Below are 17,877 nucleotides of genomic sequence, written 5' to 3'. Positions count from 1 at the left end.
TTAAAAAATAATAATGCCAGTCCAAAAATTACCTAGTTTTTCTTGACATTCTATTGGGATAGTTGTGTCAGGGAGACTAAGACCCACAATATTTTCAGCCTTTACACGGAATCTATAGGTTTTCCCTTGTTGTAATCCAGTAACAACACACTCTAAGTTTTTCACAGTCTTGAACTTAATCCAGTCTTCGGTGCCCTCTTCTTGATACTCCACCAAATATCCAGTGATTGGAGAGCCACCATCACGATCTGGCTTATTCCAAACAAGGGAGACTTCAGTCTTGTCAACATCTACATGGTGTAGGTCTTTGGGTGGCCCTGGGGGATCTTTTCAAAAGAAGAAGTTATGATGAATGAATAATATTCTCAGAGATAGTCCAACAAAATTTTGTATCGTGGGAAAGCAACTTACGTAAAGGATCCAGAGCCTTGATGGGTTTAGGTGTTTCAACAAAAGGACCACGTCCATACTGGTTCTCGGCAGCTACTCGGAAAAGATACTGATTGCCTTCATTAAGATGTTTAGCCAAGTGACTCTTTTTCTTTGATGTAGTTGAAAGAGGTGACCACTGGGCACTGGCAACATCTCTCCTCTCAACCACATAATTTGTAATAACAGAACCACCATCATCTAGTGGTTCCTTCCAAGTAAGGTAACAAGAATCTTTCCTAATTTCACTGACTTCCAGATCTCTAGGTGGCCCCGGCTTATCTGAAAGTGTTAAATAATGAAGTTATATTAGTGATTTAATCCAGGTAAGAGCTCAAAATGTATTAACATTTATTTTTAATATGTTATCACATTAAATATATAACTCTGAAATTTCTTACCTAATACGAGTACTTTTACTGAGACAGTTTTCGAACCAGCAGGATTCTCCACTGTTAAAGAATAAATTCCACCATCTTCATGGGCAGCATTATGAATTTCAAGCTTGCTACCAACTGGAGTGACATCAATTCTTGCTTTAGTTGGAGCCTCTCTGTCTCCTTTTTTCCAAGTTACTTTTGGGAATGGCACTCCTTTGATGACAGCACTAAGTCTTAGAGTATCACCAACCTTTATGTGTTGTTCTCTTGCCATGTTGGCATCAAGAATCAACTCAGGGGGTTCTAGGATAAAATGAATAGCACTTTCAGGTTTGTTAATGTATTTTACAATGAAGCATATACAATGAGACACTTATCTTCTTTGCTTTTACAGCTGAGAAGATTTTACTCACCAAGTCTGTCTTTTACTAGCACTGGCTCTGGAACATAAGCTGGGTCTGATTCACCAGCTTCATTGACTGCTAATACTCTGAACTTATAGGTTTGACCATCCCGAAGACCAGTGACTTTATATTTAGTTTCAGGACATGACTCAGGAGTGTGGTTGGCTCTCTTCCACTCTTCATCTCCAACTTTCTGGTACTCAACAATATAACCGAGAATCTTGCTCCCACCATCATGACGTGGTGGCTGCCAGGTTAGGTCAACTGAATTACATGTTGTATCAATTGCTTCAGGATTAATAGGTGGACTTGGTTTAGCTACATAATAAAAGAAAAAAAAATAAAAAGGAATTAGGATATAGCTGAATACAAAGTTGGATAATATGAAAACTGAACGAATGCTTTAATACTATACCAATTGGATCTTTAGCAATGATTGGTTTAGATGGTGGGCTTGGTTCTCCAATACCAATTTCATTTTCTGCAGAAACCCGGAATTCATAATGACACCCTTCTAGAAGATCAGGAACCCTGAATTTAGTGTATGGATGGATGGGCTCCTTGGTAACTCTCACCCATCGTTTAGACATAGTTTCCCTCTTTTCCAGAATGTAGTTTGTGATGGGCTTTCCTCCATCATTTGGCTTGTTCCAGGTTACTAATGCAGAATTTTTGGTAACTTCTGTAACAATTGGCTGGTCAGGTGCATCAGGAACCCCTACAACAAACATTAGCAGAGTGTATTAGAAATTTAATTTTTCCTATCAACAATGTCAAACATTGAATTACTAAAAAGAAATGTAATGCATACTGAAACGATCTTTGGCTTTCATGGAATCAGATACCAGTGGATCACTTATTCCATACAGATTTTCAGCATGAATCCGGAAAATATAATCTTTTCCTTCAAGAAGTTTAGGAACTTTGCATGTTGTTTTAGCACTTGCAGATGTAACAGGCATCCAAATATCTTTGCCCACCTCCTTTTTCTCAATAATATAATTGGTAATTTCACTGCCTCCATCATCTAAAGGTGGCTTCCAAGAGATGACCATGTACTCTTTGGTCACCTCATCAAAAATAACTGGTCCTACTGGTGGTCCAGGACGGTCTGCAGAAACACACACACACACAAAACACAAAATGTTATTTCCACTTCTGCTTTGGAAAGAACAGAATGTCTATTCATATTGCTAAATTATACTTACCAACAACATTGACTTGACAGAAACCTTTCCTAGAACCTGTACTGTTTTCCACAACCACACAGTATTTGCCAGAATCTGATCGTTTGGCCTTGATCTTCTCTAGAGCAAGTGTTGTCGGAGTAGTCTTTATGTGAGTACGATCATCTTCTAGCACATCAGCTTCATCTTTGAGCCAAGTAATCTTAGGCTTCGGTTTGCCTGAGTAATGGCCGGTGAGGGCAAAAGCTTCACCAACTCGAACTGTGAGCTTATCCCTGAAGTCAAGGTCAAGCGTTGGAGGAGCTAAAATTTTAATTATAAAGGAAAGTCAGTTTACTGATGTCTTATGGTAAGTCTGTAAATGTACAATTTTCAGAGTATAAATTGCTTTAGAACACATACCCAGGTCATCCTTGCAGGTGATTGGCTTGGTACAAAATGATGGTTTGCCTTGTCCAACAATATTGACAGCACTGACACGGTACTCATAGGTATCGCCTTCTTTTAAGCCTTTAACGGTATATTTTCTGCTAAGCAAGTTGTCCTTTGTAACCGAGTGGAACTTCTCAGTTCCAATGAGACGGCTTTCTACGACATAGTTAATAATTTCAGATCCACCATCATACTTAGGAGGATTCCAAGTCAAAGTAACTGAATCTTTAGTAACTTCTTTGACTTCCAGGTCTTCAGGACGCTCTGGTACAGCTATAAGTAAAATAGGGAGTTACAGTGAAAAAATGTCATGTTAAAATGTAGTAGAATATACTTTTTGAGAATTGCATTTAAATATTAAATTATCTGCTTTGATAAGTAATAGAAGACATCTCATCATTTTAAACCATTAGGGTTTAAAAGGACACAATACAGTCTAATTTCCTCTGATAGATGAGGAAATAAAGGTTCACTGAGGCCAAATAATTTAAGGAAGTTCTCCAGAGTTAGTAAGAGTTAGGAAAATACTTCATATTTGTGCCATTGAGTGGGAAATTTTTAAAAATTAGAGTAGTACACATGGAAGGATTTGAAGAATCATATATATTCCCATAGTCTTTTACCATCACCTTCAAATACTACCAAGATCAGATACTGAGCATTTGTCTGATGAGTGCTTCTCAAAGGCATGAAATGGTTGGCATTTATACACATATTTTGTCACCATACTCTTTTATTAAATAAGTGAAGAAGTGATTAAGAATGAAATTGTATTAAATTGTACATACTTATTGGGTCTCTGATGACAAGTGCAGTTGGTGTCTCTGTAAATGGGCCTCTGCCAACACTATTTTCAGCTGCAACTCGGAAGAAGTAGGCTTTCCCCTGAATGAGGCCCTGAACAGTAGCATTTTGCCGAGTAACTGTATATGTCACTGGGGTCCATGCTCTGCGGTCAGATTCACGCTTTTCAATAACATAATTGGTGATTGGGCAGCCTCCATCATCTTCTGGAGAAAACCATGTCAGCTTGCAGGAGTCATTTGTCAGGTTGTCAGACTGGAATGGTATTCCAACAGGTCCTGGCACATCTGGAAATAAGAGGAAGTGATATCTACTTGTTTATCTTCAGTGAACTACAGGCCTCTATATTTGTCACCCTCTGTTTTTAAAAAGGAGACAATAAGGCATTTCTTATGAAGAAAATAAGATTTGGTGTCTTTTGATTTTTTCATTCCCACAGCATCTATATTCAACCATATTTTTAAATGAAATCAGTAACAGTTACTGTTTGCCACTATTTTAGCAGAATCTGAAGGAATAGTGATGTGTGTATGTATGTATGTAATATAAATATGTATCTTCAAATATGTATTTATATATGTATTTATGTGTATACCATTTTTTAAGTAATTTGTAAGTCAGATAGAAGAGCTGCTGGACAGAGAATGCACAGAAGGAGACAGGAGAGGGGTGAGGGGTGGCTACTTTCTGTGTCTACTTTACTCTCCAAAGGGGAAAGGGAAAGAGAGCTTTTCTAGATGACTAAAAAATCAGTAAGTAGCACAGGAGTCCCCACATCTTAGAAGACCTTTGAGAGGGTTAGAATTTAATCTGAAAATGTATCTGTTCTCAAGAGAAAGTAAAGGGTGTTTAGGAGCTTGAAATTAACCCCAAAGCTTGTAGGACTATTGGTCAATGAGATCTTTTCCCTTGTTATGCCATTATCATTAATGAAAATGGAACATGTTTACATCACATTAGTTATGCTCAACAGAGAACTGGTTATTCTCACATAAAAACTCACTATTTGGGAGATGGTTGTGTTAGAGACATGCTGAGAGAGAAATCTGAGAGGGAGGGCTTCACTGAGCAAATCGGTGCAGTAAAGCAGCCAACAGGAGGCATGAAAAAGCCTAGTAGAGTTTGCCTCTATATTTAGTGACTAGAAATGCAATATTGATAACCAAATATGCTTTTCAATTAGAATAGGAAACCTTCCACAGAGATTTTTGCTTTGTTAAGATAATTAGCAAATATGGATATACTCCCATGATAAGAAATTGATCAACCTTAGTAAATTTGTTAGATATTCATGTACATTGGCAGGAAAGTTTTTTTTTGTGAAAACTATATAAAACATAGTAAATGCTTATGGTGGCATGTTATGTAAAAAGGCAACATACAAAACTTTGTTATAAAAAACCTTGTTTTTTCAATGTTATATAAAAAGGTAATATAAAACTATTTATAGCAATATAAAATATGTGTAGGATAAAAAAGTAAAGAGGAAATTTTTTAAAATGCTAATAGTGGTCAGGGAGCCTGGGTGGTTCAGTTGGGTAAGCGTCTGACTTCAGCTCAGGTCATGATCTCACAGTTCTTGGGTTTGAGCCCTGTATTGGGCTCTGTACTAACAGTTCAGAGCCTGGAGCCTGTTTTGGATTCTCTGTCTCCCTCTCTCTCTCCCTCTCCCCTCCTCATGCTCTGTTTCTTTATCTCTCAAAAATAAATAAATGTTAAAAAAAAGTAATTTTAAAAAATGCAAATAGTGGTCAATGGGATTGTGGATGATTTTTTTTTTGTTTCCAAAGTATTTGTAACAGTTTTAATATAGTCTTATTGTAGGTGAAGTAAAAATGTTATTTTTAAAAACTGCACAAATTGAAAGTATTTACCTAATACATCAACGATAATGGTCTTCTTTCTTTCTCCACCTGCATTTTTGGCCAGAAGAGAATAGACACCTTGGTGGCTCCTCTGACAATTCTTGATGACCATGGATGAGCTGATAGCTGTGGTCTCAATGGTAGCTTCTTGAGGTAATGCTCTTTCATTCATGTTCCAGGTGACAGTTGGAGGAGGCTTTCCCGACACATACGCAATGATCCGGATCACCCCTCCAGCATGGACCACAATTCTGTCTCTGACACTGGCATCTAGCTGAAGGTCAGGTAACTCTGGAGCACAATTGAAAATTACATATGTAGTTTTCATTTCCAATACAAAACACAAATATTGATATAATAATAGAAGTATGAATAATTACCAATTCTGTCCTTCATTTCAATGATATCTGTGACTTCTCCAGGTTCTCCAATGCCAGCAATGTTGACTGCTCTAACTCTGAATTTGTAGAAAGCTCCTTCTTTTAACCCTGTCACAACAAGCTTTGTTCCTCTCACTTCTTTGTCTTTACCCTAAGGAAGGATCATAAGTGTTCAGTTCTTTGTAGCTTCTTATTTTAATGGTTTTTGAAAGCATAACCAACAGCATATTTAACTACCCTGTTTGGGAAAGTTGTTGCCAGCTTATGTACTGGAGATCAGATATTAGAGGTAAGCACTGAATGAAATGTCTTTCTAGGAATTGTGTTTTAATGTTATGTCAAATGACTGAAAAATGTACTGTTCATTTTTTCCACCTTTTTAGGATTTATAGCCAAAAGATACATTAATGATACTATAACTTAAGTTTTGATTCGATTTTTGACGTAACAGATGTTTGGATTACTTGTAATTATGTTGTTTTGTGATTATGTTATTTTTCTATTTTCATAATGCTAAGTGTTAAATACCTTTTCCCATTCTTCTTTTCCTTCTTCTTTATATTCAACGATGTATCCAGTTACTTTGGATCCACCATCTTTTAGTGGAGGAGACCACTCCAAATCGACAGAGGATTTAGTCCAGTCTGTGACTTTGGGAAATGGAGGGCCAGGAGGGGCTGGAAAGAACCAGTATACATTAGTATTCTTGGCTTTTCCATGCACTTTGAGGGGAGGAGAGGAAGGAATGGTTTCAAGGCTTACCAATTGGATCTCTGGCGGTCACTGGGTCTGATGGCAGACTTGCTGGACCCACACCGGCAGCATTGATTGCATACACACGGAATTGATAATCAGAACCTTCAATAAGACCTGTTACTTTATAAGAAACACCCAAAGTCATGGCTTTGATAGGATCTCGGTTAACTCTCTTCCATCTCTTTGAAGTGGTATCTTTCATTTCGAGCCAATATCCTGTCACAGGAGAGCCTCCATCATATTCTGGCTCTTCCCAGTTGACAGTCATGGAGTTACGAGTCACACTGCTAACTGTTGGTTTATCTGGTGCTCCAGGGACAGCTAAGGAAAAAAGCACATTGATCTATAAGAAATTATGAAAAACAACAGGTAAGAGTGATTTTGCATATAAAACATGTTCTACTTACAGAAGAGGTTTCTTGCTGTTTCAGGTTCACTGTCAAGAGGCTCCCCAATGCCATATTTATTCTGGGCCATGATTCGGAACACATATTCATGGCCTTCTAGCAATTTTGGAATTGTGTACATGCATTCTTTAGGTTCACTGGAGACACGCACCCATGTCTTCCTGTTAGCTTCTCTCTTCTCAATTACATAGTTTGTAATCTTAGACCCCCCATCATCTAGAGGTGGAAGCCAAGATAATGTCATTTGATCTGCTGAAATAGATTCAAACTTTATTGGTCCCACTGGAGGGCCAGGACGACCTAAAATGGTTTAAAAAAGAAAAAATATTACAAGAATGATCTTAAAGCCATATAATATATTTAGGAACAGAAAAACATGCAGTTTTAATAAAGCCATGCAAACATTACCGAGGACATTCAGTCTCATCTCCTTTGATGCTGTTCCCAGATTATTCACGGCTGTGATGGTATATAAACCAGTGTCACTCCTGCGAGATTGTGGAATAACTAAGGTGCAAGTATCATCCACTACCAGTTTGTTGACATGGGTGTCATAGAGAACAGGTTCTTTCTTATCTGGCTTCCTTGGAGGAGCTTTAAACCAGGTGAGCGTCGGGAATGGCACACCTTTAATTTTGGCTACAATGTTAACATCTGTTCCTTCTTCAACCTCCATGAATTCTTTTAGATCAATTGATGGTGGGCCTAGATGATTTAAAAGAAAAAAAAACAGGTGGTCATTGGGGATCAAAAGTAGAATTTACAGTGTAAGGCTATTTGTATCTATTAAGGCAAGCTTCATAGCCTAATATGAAGAATAGATTTGACTTCAACTAATTTATACCACTTTGGAGGGCAGGTACATGTAGTCATCATCCTTTATTGGATCTATGTGTGGCTATGTATCAGCTCTTGGCTCTCTCTTACCTGGTGTTATTATGCGTGTAGATACTGACAAGGGGCAGAGAAAAGTGAAGATTGTAGTAGCTTAGTCTTGAGGTTCTATGATGATATTCCCTTTAATATGCATAGTTATGAGAGGACTTACTATTTTATTCTAAGATGAATTCTTTTTTTAAAAAAGATAATTGCTAGTAGAAGCAAAGCAATTTCCCATTTTCCATGAATCCAGTAGAAGGATATGCAAAGAGGGTAGTGACTACAACCCCCTCCAAATGTAGAAGAAAGAACTGAACCAACACAGAGCAGTAGTGATGGTAATAATAATTAGATAAATGTTATAAGTATGAATAAATATAGACAAGGATGGTGAAAATTCTTTCTCTATCTATCTTTAATAGAGAAAAAGAACTTGATTGTGAAGATAAATGGGTATTAGCAGTCACTGAGCAAATAATTGCTTACTTTCTTCCCCTCTTGAGGATCATGTGGAAAATTATAGTAAGGAATTCTAAACGTCATCTCCTTTAGATAAGGGAAAGGTAATATGTAAGGAAATATGATAATTCTGCAGAAGTCGAAGGTATGAGTGATTAATGTGCCCATCTTCAAAATCAATTCAGTAGCTTCCTGATGTACAGATATTTCTCTCTTTATTTTGGACAAATACTAAATTTCTAGGAAGATTCATAAAGAGGACATTCTCTGTTAATGCATTGGTACTTACATGTCTGATCTTTGACGGTCACAGGGCCAACAGTGGCAGAAGGTTTGCTGACTCCTGCAGCATTGACAGCCTTGACTCTGAATTCATATTGCCCACCCTCTATGAGGTCTTCAACAGTAAATTCCAGTTCTTCCACATCGCGCTTGTTGCACTGTTTCCATGCTTCTTTCTTTGTCCCAGTAGGATCCCATGCAAGGCACTCAACAATATAGTGGGTGACAGGGGAGCCTCCATCATTCTTTGGGGGTTTCCATGATAGGTGTACCGTGTTCTTTGTTATGAGGCCAATCTTGAGTTTAATAGGAGGATCAGGAGGATCTTTAAAAATAGTTAAAGGAAGCATTAAGCATTGTTTGCAATGATATATTTCAAATTTGAGAAACTATTTTAATCTTTGATTAAAAAACTTACATATTGGATCTCTGGCAGTGGTCCTCTGAATGGTTTCCACAGGTGGACCAATACCGAAACGGTTTTCTGCACGTACACGGAAGAAATACTGCTGTTCAGAAATGAGATCGGGAACTACAAATGAGGTGCTTCCACAGTTAGGATTGACTTTAGTCCAGGCTTTTCCATCAATAGTCTTCTTCTCTATAACATAGCCTTTGATCCTGTCTCCTCCATCATCATCTGGCATCTTCCATGTGAGTCTGCAACTACCTCTTGTGATGTCACTGACTTTCAGGTCTTTGGGTGGCCCTGGTACATCTGTTGGATGCAAATCACAATATAAACAATGTCACTGTGTTTACAGTAATTTGTTCTTACCCTATGGTCCCTTTTAAAGTCTTTCTTACCCATGACTTTAACTCTACAATTTGCTGTCTTTTGTCCTGCTTTATTCTTGGCTGTGATGCTGTATTTGCCTGAATGAGATCGCTTGCATTCCGGAATAATAATTACTGATGAGTTTTCAGCCGTCTCCAGCTATACAGAGAAAATAGTAGTCATACACTGGATGAAGTAAAAGCACTATTACGGTCATGTTCTGAATCATTTCAATTTTTTTTTTTTTTTTACCTGTGCATCCTCGGGTATATCATGAACTCCCTCCTATTAGAAAAGAAGATAGTTATAGTGTAAATATTCCTTAGAGCAATTCAATGGAAGACACAGAAAATTATTATTATTTTTTTTACCTTCACTGCCTTCTTTGCCTTTCCATCAAATTCCCAAGATGATTTGGGTGTTGGGCGTCCCTTGATGACTGCAGGAATCCTAATTTGTGAGCCAGCTGGACAAACCAGACAGTCTTGTGCTCCAATATCAATGAAAACTTCTGGTGCCTCTGTAGTACCATGAATAACATAACAGGATTTAGCTTACTTTTTTTCAAAAAATGTAATTGACATATCTTCAGGAAATTAATTTCATAAGATCAAAAGATGAAGGCATAGATGCCTATATAAAGGGCTAGTACCTTGAATATCAGTGGCAGGGATCTCTCCAGTTGTGTCACTTGGTTCAGATTCACCAGCTTCATTGACAGCTTTCACTCTGAATCTGTACTTCCTGAGTTCTTTCAGATTTGGTACCACACATTCACAGGTAGTTAGTAGTTTGTCTGGCTCATTTACTCTTTTCCAGTCAGTACTACCTTCTTCTTGCATTTCTACAATGTAGCCTTTGATTGGACTGCCGCCATCTTTGGCTGGAGGTTTCCATGCTAGCGAGATGCTGGACTTTGTTTTATCTTTGACCTCTGGGCAAGAAGGTGGCCCAGGTGGATCTAAGAAAGGAAAAGAAAAAAAAAAAATATATATATCAAGTTTTGAAGCCAATAGAATGATAGATTTAATCTACTAAATGCTAAAATAGGAATGCCAAAAGAATAAATTACCTTCTAGAGAAGAGAACATAAGAAATAATCTCTTCTCATTTAGCATTAATGTGAAAACAAAAGAGAGCAAACAACTCACTGGGATTAGAAAGACTCCTCATTATCTCTAGATAGATTTTCACCAATTGTGTATAAATAGAATATAAATCTAGTTTAGATTTAAAATCCCTTTGAATCACTAAAACTTTATTTTTTTTATTTGTTTATCAATTCAAATCCAAGTTAGTTAACATATAGTGTAATAATGATTTCAGGAGTAGAATTTACTGATTCGTCACTTACATATAACACCTAGTACTCATCCCAAAATGTGCCATCCTTAATGCCTATCACCCATTTCGCCCATCTTCTCACCTGCCTCCCCTCCAGCAACCCTCAGTTTGTTCTCTGTATTTAAGAGTCTTATGTTTTGCCTCCCTCTCTGTTTTTTATCTTATTTTTCCTTCCATTCTCCTATGTTCATCTTTAATTCACCTTAATGTTTAAAAAATAATTTCATCGTTAGCTAGGAAACCTTTGAATACAAATTAATCATAACGCCTTTTAGGGACAGGATCAATGTCTATAATAATTACATAACAATACATTTCTGACAGTGCTTTATAATTATAGAAAGGCTTTTACTTTGTTCTTTTAACCCCAGCTCTTCTGTAGGGCCTGGCGCAGTTCCTTGTACATAGTACATGTTCAGGATAGCTTGCTGAATGAATGAATGACTCTACATTTTATGTATGTACTCCATATAGAACTTAGAGTATTTTAAGTCTTTTTAACAAATAGCTGAATTCTTTTTCTACAGATAATCTATTCAGATGTATAGCAAATATATTTAAACCATAAGGCCATGCTATTTTAATTTTTGAACTGATCTGCTAATCTTTGAGAAGAATTTTTTCTTTTTTTGACCTCATAGACTGTGCTTGAGTTATTCAATAAATATTATTGGAAAGTTAACATTTGCCTTTTGTTGAACTCCACCTAGAGGGTCTAAACAGGAAGGGAGATAATGTCCACGGTATCTCATGGGTTAGGGGTTTATTTAAGGTAGGAGAGCAGAGAGGAGCTTATAGTTCAGGGTCTCTATTATTGTGATTCCTCATAAAATACTAGGCGTAAACCAAGAATTTAAAAACTATATGATTTTATGTATGTGCACACACACATATAAATATATATGTGTGTAGTGTGTATATATGTATACACATACATATATGCTTCTGATACTCTATGTAGGAGTATGAAACTTTTTACTTTAATAAAAACATTGGCATAGAAAAATGCAGGAAATTTAAGAGAGAATTATCTTAGTGGCTTTGCTCTTTGTAAATTCAGAAACGGAAGCATACTTACATATAGGATCTCCTGCAAGAGCTGGATCTGACGGTTCACTGGGAGGGCCAATTCCTGCCGCATTTATTGCCATTGCTCTGAACTGGTATTTAACACCTTCAATCAAACGGGGAACATTAAATTCCACGCCTTTCAATCCCACTTTGGTTATTGGTGCCCGGCTAACACGTGACCAGTAGGCTCCTCCCTCTTCTCTCTTCTCCAGCCAGTAGCCAGTAATTGGAGAGCCGCCATTGTCCAGAGGAGGAGTCCAGCTCACTAGCATCGACCCTTTGGTGCGCTCCAGAACTTTCGGTTTTCCCGGGGGTCCAGGAGGGCGAAAGGGGTCTTGAATGACTACTTTATCTGATTTGCACTCATCACTGATTCCGTATTTATTCACAGCCCTTACTCGGAACTCATACTGACCATTGGGAATAAGTTTCCAGACCTAGAAGTCAAATGAATAGTGATTTCTTAACAACATACTTAGGTTGATTTTCATTTATTTAAAAATTCAAGTTATTTTGATAGGGGAAACTATAAAAAGAAATGTAATAAAGCAAATAAATATATAGTTAAAAAAATAAATAGGCTCAAGTGTGGAGAAAGCATTTTAAAATGAGAATATGTGAATTTATTGTACCTAATAGTGGATCTCTCAAGTAAAAGAGAAGTGGTATACAAATAGTATTTACTAAGTGGCCTTGTGCACATGGTGCTAAAAACGGCTAAATTCTTTTGTGTGTGGTTTTGAGTTTAATCATTACATTCCAAGGTTATGCCCTAATGGTGTTAATTCAAAGTCATGACCTTTTAATGTGTATAAGGAAAGATTTAGGATAGGTTACCCCATATCTCTTCTCTACAGCCGTGTTGGTGACTTCCTCCCATTCACTTTTCTTCCTGCTTGCATCCCGTTTGTCAATGATATAATGGGTGATTTCACTGCCCCCATTATCTAGAGGGGCATCCCATGTCAAGTAGCAAGATTCAGCTTTAATGTCAGTAACAGCAAGATTTCTCGGTGGTGATGGCCGATCTGGAAAGGAACCAACACAGGAGAATAAGAAGGCAATTCTTAAAAAGACACTGGATTTCATCTTGATATAAGAAAGCAGGTCCCTTACCATACACTTCTACATGAACGTTTCGGAATACTGAGCCCAGGCGGTTGGAAGCAGTAACTGTGTAAGTGCCTTTGTCTTCCCGGACTGCTTTGGGAATGCTCAGCTCAGTCTTTGCCTCACTTCGGGATACTTCTTCTTTGGTTATCTTAAGTGCATCAGTGGGTTTTTCGATCACAGTTTCGTTCTTGGACCACTCAATCTTAGGCATTGGAAGGCCTGTCACATCTGCAGGGATGTTAACAGGTTCTCCCGCCTTAACTTTGATAGTGTCTCCACGAACAGCCAAGCGCAACTTAATAGTTGGAGGCACTGTAAAGAGGAGAGAAAAAACCGCATATTTCTAAGTATATTTGCTCAACCTACGAGGATAAAGGCAGCACCATAAAATGCACAAAATCATGCTCAGATTCAGCACCTTCATCATCCTGTATGACGACATTAAGAGGCAGAGATGGTTCACTTTCGCCAATTTCATTGACAGCTTTGACACGGAATTCATACATTTGGTGTTCATCAAGATTTTCAACCAGGAAAGAGGTGGTTGGGCAGAGTCGCTTGTTAACTCTTTCAAAGTCAGGTTTGTCGTGACGCCGTTTTTCAATGATATAGCCTTGGATGGGGCTGCCGCCATTACTGCGGGGCTCTTTCCAGTCAAGAGTGATAGTGGATTTTGTCCTTTCTGTGTATGTGAGCCTCTCAGGAGATGTTGGAGGACCTTTAACCAGAGGCAAGTTGAAATGACAAGCATGAAATAAATATTCAAATAAGAAATAGTATTTTGCTTTAACTAATGTGAAAAAACGTTTCTCCTTGGCGTAACCTTACATCCATCTTTAAAATCCTTCTAAAAATATATCAGTTAACAGAATTATAGGCATTTATATAGGCAGAATATTTTTTAGTAAGCTTGAGAGTAAAAATGATTGATTAAAAATAAAGGGCATATATGCTTTTGTTATTTTTAGCATTTTAGATATTTTACCTCTGCCACTGGGTAAGCTGCTAATCCTAAAGGAGAGAAGGTCTGTGAAGTTTTGCTTTGAATGACCAGCTGAGACTGAGAGCAACTATTTCCTTTATTAAAGGACACCGTTGAACACACTTGGAAGGAAACATGTTGCCTCAAAAGTGGGTTTAAAATGGAGTGGAAAGAGAATTTATGTAATGCTGCTGTAGCTTTGTGGCCCAAAGGACAAAACAAAGAGTAAGTGTACATGCTAAAACTAGTCTCCTGTTGACTGTTACTGCAACTAGAAGCAGAGCTTTGCAGTGGAAGCACAGCTCTGCTCTGATACTTGGGGCACAACTTGAGCTATAGCAGTTTTTTGGTTTTCTTTTGTTTTTGAGATGAGCTGTGAGGATGTAATGTGATGTCAGTATGTATTACTGAGTGTGTGCAATCTTAGAGTTTCACATTTGTTCATACTGTTACAGGAAATTTCCTTTGGCCTTCTATTCTCTGGTGGCTTTCTCTGATTCTGGCCTTCCATAGTCTTCCAGTGCGGAGACTACTTGAGAGCTAAAGGAAGACTAAGGCATTTATCATAGGCTGTTGTATATCCTGGAATCCTTCAGAAACAATGAACTCCCCTTAACTACCAAAGCCTTAAGTTAATTACTCCAGGGTATTCTATTGCAAAGATGTAGTATTTCTAACTATTTTTAGGTGGTTGTTAAGCTCTGGTAGGTTTAGGTTTTTCCAGTACACGAAACCATATGTGGTTTTGTGCAAAAATTATATAGAAATTATAGCAAGTATGATATTCTTAAACTGCCAGTAGTTTTTTGATTCACCTTTCTTATCACTGTCTTGCTATAGATCATGAGACTCTTGGGAGGTTGAAGCCATACGACTCAGTAAATAAATGACATAACTAGAAGCAAACAGTATTTACTATATAAACACAATGAAAACTTCTTTTACCTAGTGGGTCAACTGCAAGAATTGGTCCTATTTCAACAGGAGGACCACAGCCAAATTTGTTCTTGGCGATCACACGGAACATATATTCTTGTCCCTCAATGAGACCTGTGATGTCACATTTAGATCTCTCAGTCTCTATTGGCTGTCTCCAGGTATGCATCTTAGCATCTTTTCTTTCAATAATGAATCCTGTGATTTCACTTCCTCCATCATCTGCTGGGTCAGACCAGTTAAGCAAACACATCTTTCTATTTGTCACAACAGGTTTTAAGTCAAGAACTGGTCCAGGAACATCTGAAAAATTAAAACAAACAAACATAAAAATCAGTACAATAAATTGTATCACTTAGGAAAACCCTATGTGATTCTATATACTATATAGAATCCATATAACGTTCCTTACCAAAAATTTCTACCCTGGCTGCTGCAAATTTGGAACCACAGCTATTGGTAGCTGTAATCACATATCTGCCATGATCTTTTCTCAATGCATCCTTGATGATTAGTTCCGATTTGGTTCCAACATTCTCTATTACGACACGGTCTTTATCCAGCTCCCCTTCTTCTATGGTCCATACTCTAGTAGGCACTGGACGACCAGTGACCACAGCTGGAATTCTAAGAGTCTTCCCAGCCATTATTTGTATTCCAGCCTTTACAGAAACATCTAGTTCCACAGCTGGAGGCTCTGTTTTAAGAGAACAGTTATATGTTAGCCCAAGAAAGATGAAAAAAATCCTATGCTAGGAAAATACCCAGAATCTTATTCATGTAACTTTTAGGTTACCTTGCGGTTCAGCCACGGTAACCGGTCCTGTTTCTCCCGGTGGCCCTTCACCTGCAGCATTGACAGCACTCACTCGAAGTTTGTAATCAGCACCCTCTCGGATTTCTTTGACTGTGTACTGACGGACCTTGATCATCTTCTCTGTGCAGCGTGACCATTCGTTTGTGCCAACCAGCTGCTTATCGACAAAGTAGCCAATAATTTCCCCACCACCATTGAAAGCTGGGGGTTCCCATTCTAGTTCAATAGTTGTAGAGCTCGTATCTGTGACTCTTGGGACAGGTGGTCCAGGCGGAGCTAGAATGAATGCAGGTACACAAATCAAAACTCCCAGAAGGTTTTAAAATGCACAGTAGCTTACTCTATCCCACTTTTTTCCAGAGTACATTGCATGTAATATTGTGAAACTTTTAAGCTATATGTACAGATGTTTAAAATTTTACATTGCAACCTTAATATATGTCTGGAGGTATTGTTAGTATTTTGCTTGTTTTTTTTTGTAAGTTTAAGGTGTACGATATGACGGTCTGATACATGCATATGTTACAAAATGATTACCACAATGTTAGTTAACACCTCCTTCCCCTTACATAATTAACCATATTTTTTGGTAGTGATAACATTCAAGGTCTACTCTTTTAACAACTTTCAAGTATATAATATAGTACTTCATTAACTGGATTAAGTGACTTAATTATAGTCACCATGTTGTACCCCACTCTCTTTATAAGAAATTACTTACAGATTGGATCACGTGCTGTTTTGGGATCTGAAGGGGGACTGAACTTTCCAGGTCCAGCTGCATTTTCAGCACATACCCTGAAGACATAGGTGAGTCCTTCTAACAGGCCTTCTACATTGGTCTTCAAAGAATTCAGAAGATTTCTGTTGACACGAGACCAATGTGTACTATTAACCTCACGTTTTTCAAGCCAGTAACCCAAGATGGGACTTCCATTATCTTTTGGTTCATTCCATTTCACTAGCATGCTGTTGCTGGTAACATCTTCTACAATGGGCTTATCAGGTGCATCAGGTGGTTCTGATAAAAAACATAGCATATTTGAATTAATTCTCTAGTATGATGTAAAAATTCAAGTTTATAAGCTATGATAATGCATATACCCTTGCATAGGATAAAAGGCAAAGTGTAGATGCTAAAAGAACCTTACCAAATGGATCTTTAGCTATAAGTGGCTTTGAAACACATGGTGGTCCAGGCCCAAACCTATTTTCAGCTCTTACACGGAAGAGGTACTCTTTTCCTTCAATCAGTTTTGTCACTGAATATTTGCAGTGTCTAAGTGTTGAAGTGACAGTAATCCATTCTGAGTCAGGTTTTGTCTTGTCTTTCTTTTCCAGCGTGTAGTTTATAATTTCGCTGCCACCATCATCAAGGGGTGGTTCCCATTTACAGAGGACAGAGTTCTTTCTAATATCTTCAAATACAAAGTTGATTGGTGGTCCTGGTGTATCTAATATTTCAAAAGACAGCAGTGATTAAAAATTTGTGTAGAAATGGTTGCAATGGAAAATGTAAATGTTAGCATGCCCCTTTAACACAAATTTCTGTTTTTCCTACATCTGTCTTTATATAGCTAACAAATAACAAGGTGGGTTGATTTTGTTTACAGAAGGAAAAATGGGACTGAGGATACCTTGCTGAAGCTATTGCCTACTTCTTTCATCCCCCTTCCCCACCTCCCCTGTCTTTCACTAAAACTCTTATATAGACTTTCTTCCATTGAGAAGCATAGTTTTACCTACGTACCTAGCACGCTGACAGTACAAGGAGCTTTTGCGATACCATGGTCATTTTCAACTTTGATCATATACAGGCCATGGTCAGGTCGGAGAGAATCTCGGACGCGTAGTTGAGATTCTCCTTTCTTACTGTTGTCGATACTCAAACGTTCTGTCAGAGGCAGGACGAATGGTTCTTCTTCTTGAACTTCACCCTTCTTCCTCCTAACTGTGGGTGCTACTCGCTTTTTAATCTCTTCTGGTATGATAACTTTTTCATCCTTTAGCCACGTAATAGTCGGGTAAGGTGACCCAGAAATAGTTGCATCAAGTGCTATTTCATCACCTCGTTTCACTTCTAGGTTTGTTCTCATAATGACTTTTGGAGCATCTGTAATGATTAAAGACAATAATTACTTTCAGTTCTGATAAAAACATCTGGCAAAACAT

At 37.8% G+C, this 17,877-nt stretch overlaps 1 protein-coding gene across 1 annotated transcript in view; it reads right to left on the bottom strand.

The window, feature by feature from the left end:
- Nucleotides 1-17,877, bottom strand: part of TTN (titin) — a 269,934-nt gene that overhangs the window by 64,560 nt on the left and 187,497 nt on the right. The window contains exons 224-254 of the mRNA XM_029934316.1: nt 17,456-17,818; nt 16,857-17,159; nt 16,427-16,726; nt 15,685-15,981; nt 15,301-15,585; nt 14,898-15,191; nt 13,389-13,688; nt 12,974-13,282; nt 12,695-12,885; nt 11,865-12,294; nt 10,095-10,403; nt 9,814-9,962; nt 9,695-9,727; nt 9,472-9,601; nt 9,083-9,382; nt 8,672-8,989; nt 7,453-7,749; nt 7,045-7,344; nt 6,644-6,958; nt 6,410-6,558; nt 5,882-6,032; nt 5,511-5,792; nt 3,621-3,923; nt 2,803-3,105; nt 2,422-2,703; nt 2,025-2,324; nt 1,629-1,931; nt 1,223-1,531; nt 831-1,112; nt 412-711; nt 33-326 (exon numbers count right to left, since the gene is read on the bottom strand). Coding sequence (XP_029790176.1) covers nt 33-326; nt 412-711; nt 831-1,112; nt 1,223-1,531; nt 1,629-1,931; nt 2,025-2,324; nt 2,422-2,703; nt 2,803-3,105; nt 3,621-3,923; nt 5,511-5,792; nt 5,882-6,032; nt 6,410-6,558; nt 6,644-6,958; nt 7,045-7,344; nt 7,453-7,749; nt 8,672-8,989; nt 9,083-9,382; nt 9,472-9,601; nt 9,695-9,727; nt 9,814-9,962; nt 10,095-10,403; nt 11,865-12,294; nt 12,695-12,885; nt 12,974-13,282; nt 13,389-13,688; nt 14,898-15,191; nt 15,301-15,585; nt 15,685-15,981; nt 16,427-16,726; nt 16,857-17,159; nt 17,456-17,818 — 8,481 coding nt within the window. The remainder of the gene's footprint in view (nt 1-32; nt 327-411; nt 712-830; nt 1,113-1,222; nt 1,532-1,628; nt 1,932-2,024; nt 2,325-2,421; nt 2,704-2,802; nt 3,106-3,620; nt 3,924-5,510; nt 5,793-5,881; nt 6,033-6,409; nt 6,559-6,643; nt 6,959-7,044; nt 7,345-7,452; nt 7,750-8,671; nt 8,990-9,082; nt 9,383-9,471; nt 9,602-9,694; nt 9,728-9,813; nt 9,963-10,094; nt 10,404-11,864; nt 12,295-12,694; nt 12,886-12,973; nt 13,283-13,388; nt 13,689-14,897; nt 15,192-15,300; nt 15,586-15,684; nt 15,982-16,426; nt 16,727-16,856; nt 17,160-17,455; nt 17,819-17,877) is intronic.

This window comes from Suricata suricatta, chromosome 3 (assembly GCF_006229205.1).
Source record: "Suricata suricatta isolate VVHF042 chromosome 3, meerkat_22Aug2017_6uvM2_HiC, whole genome shotgun sequence".
In the NCBI taxonomy this organism is placed as follows: Eukaryota; Metazoa; Chordata; class Mammalia; order Carnivora; family Herpestidae; genus Suricata; species Suricata suricatta.
This window is presented reverse-complemented; position numbering and strand designations above follow the sequence as displayed.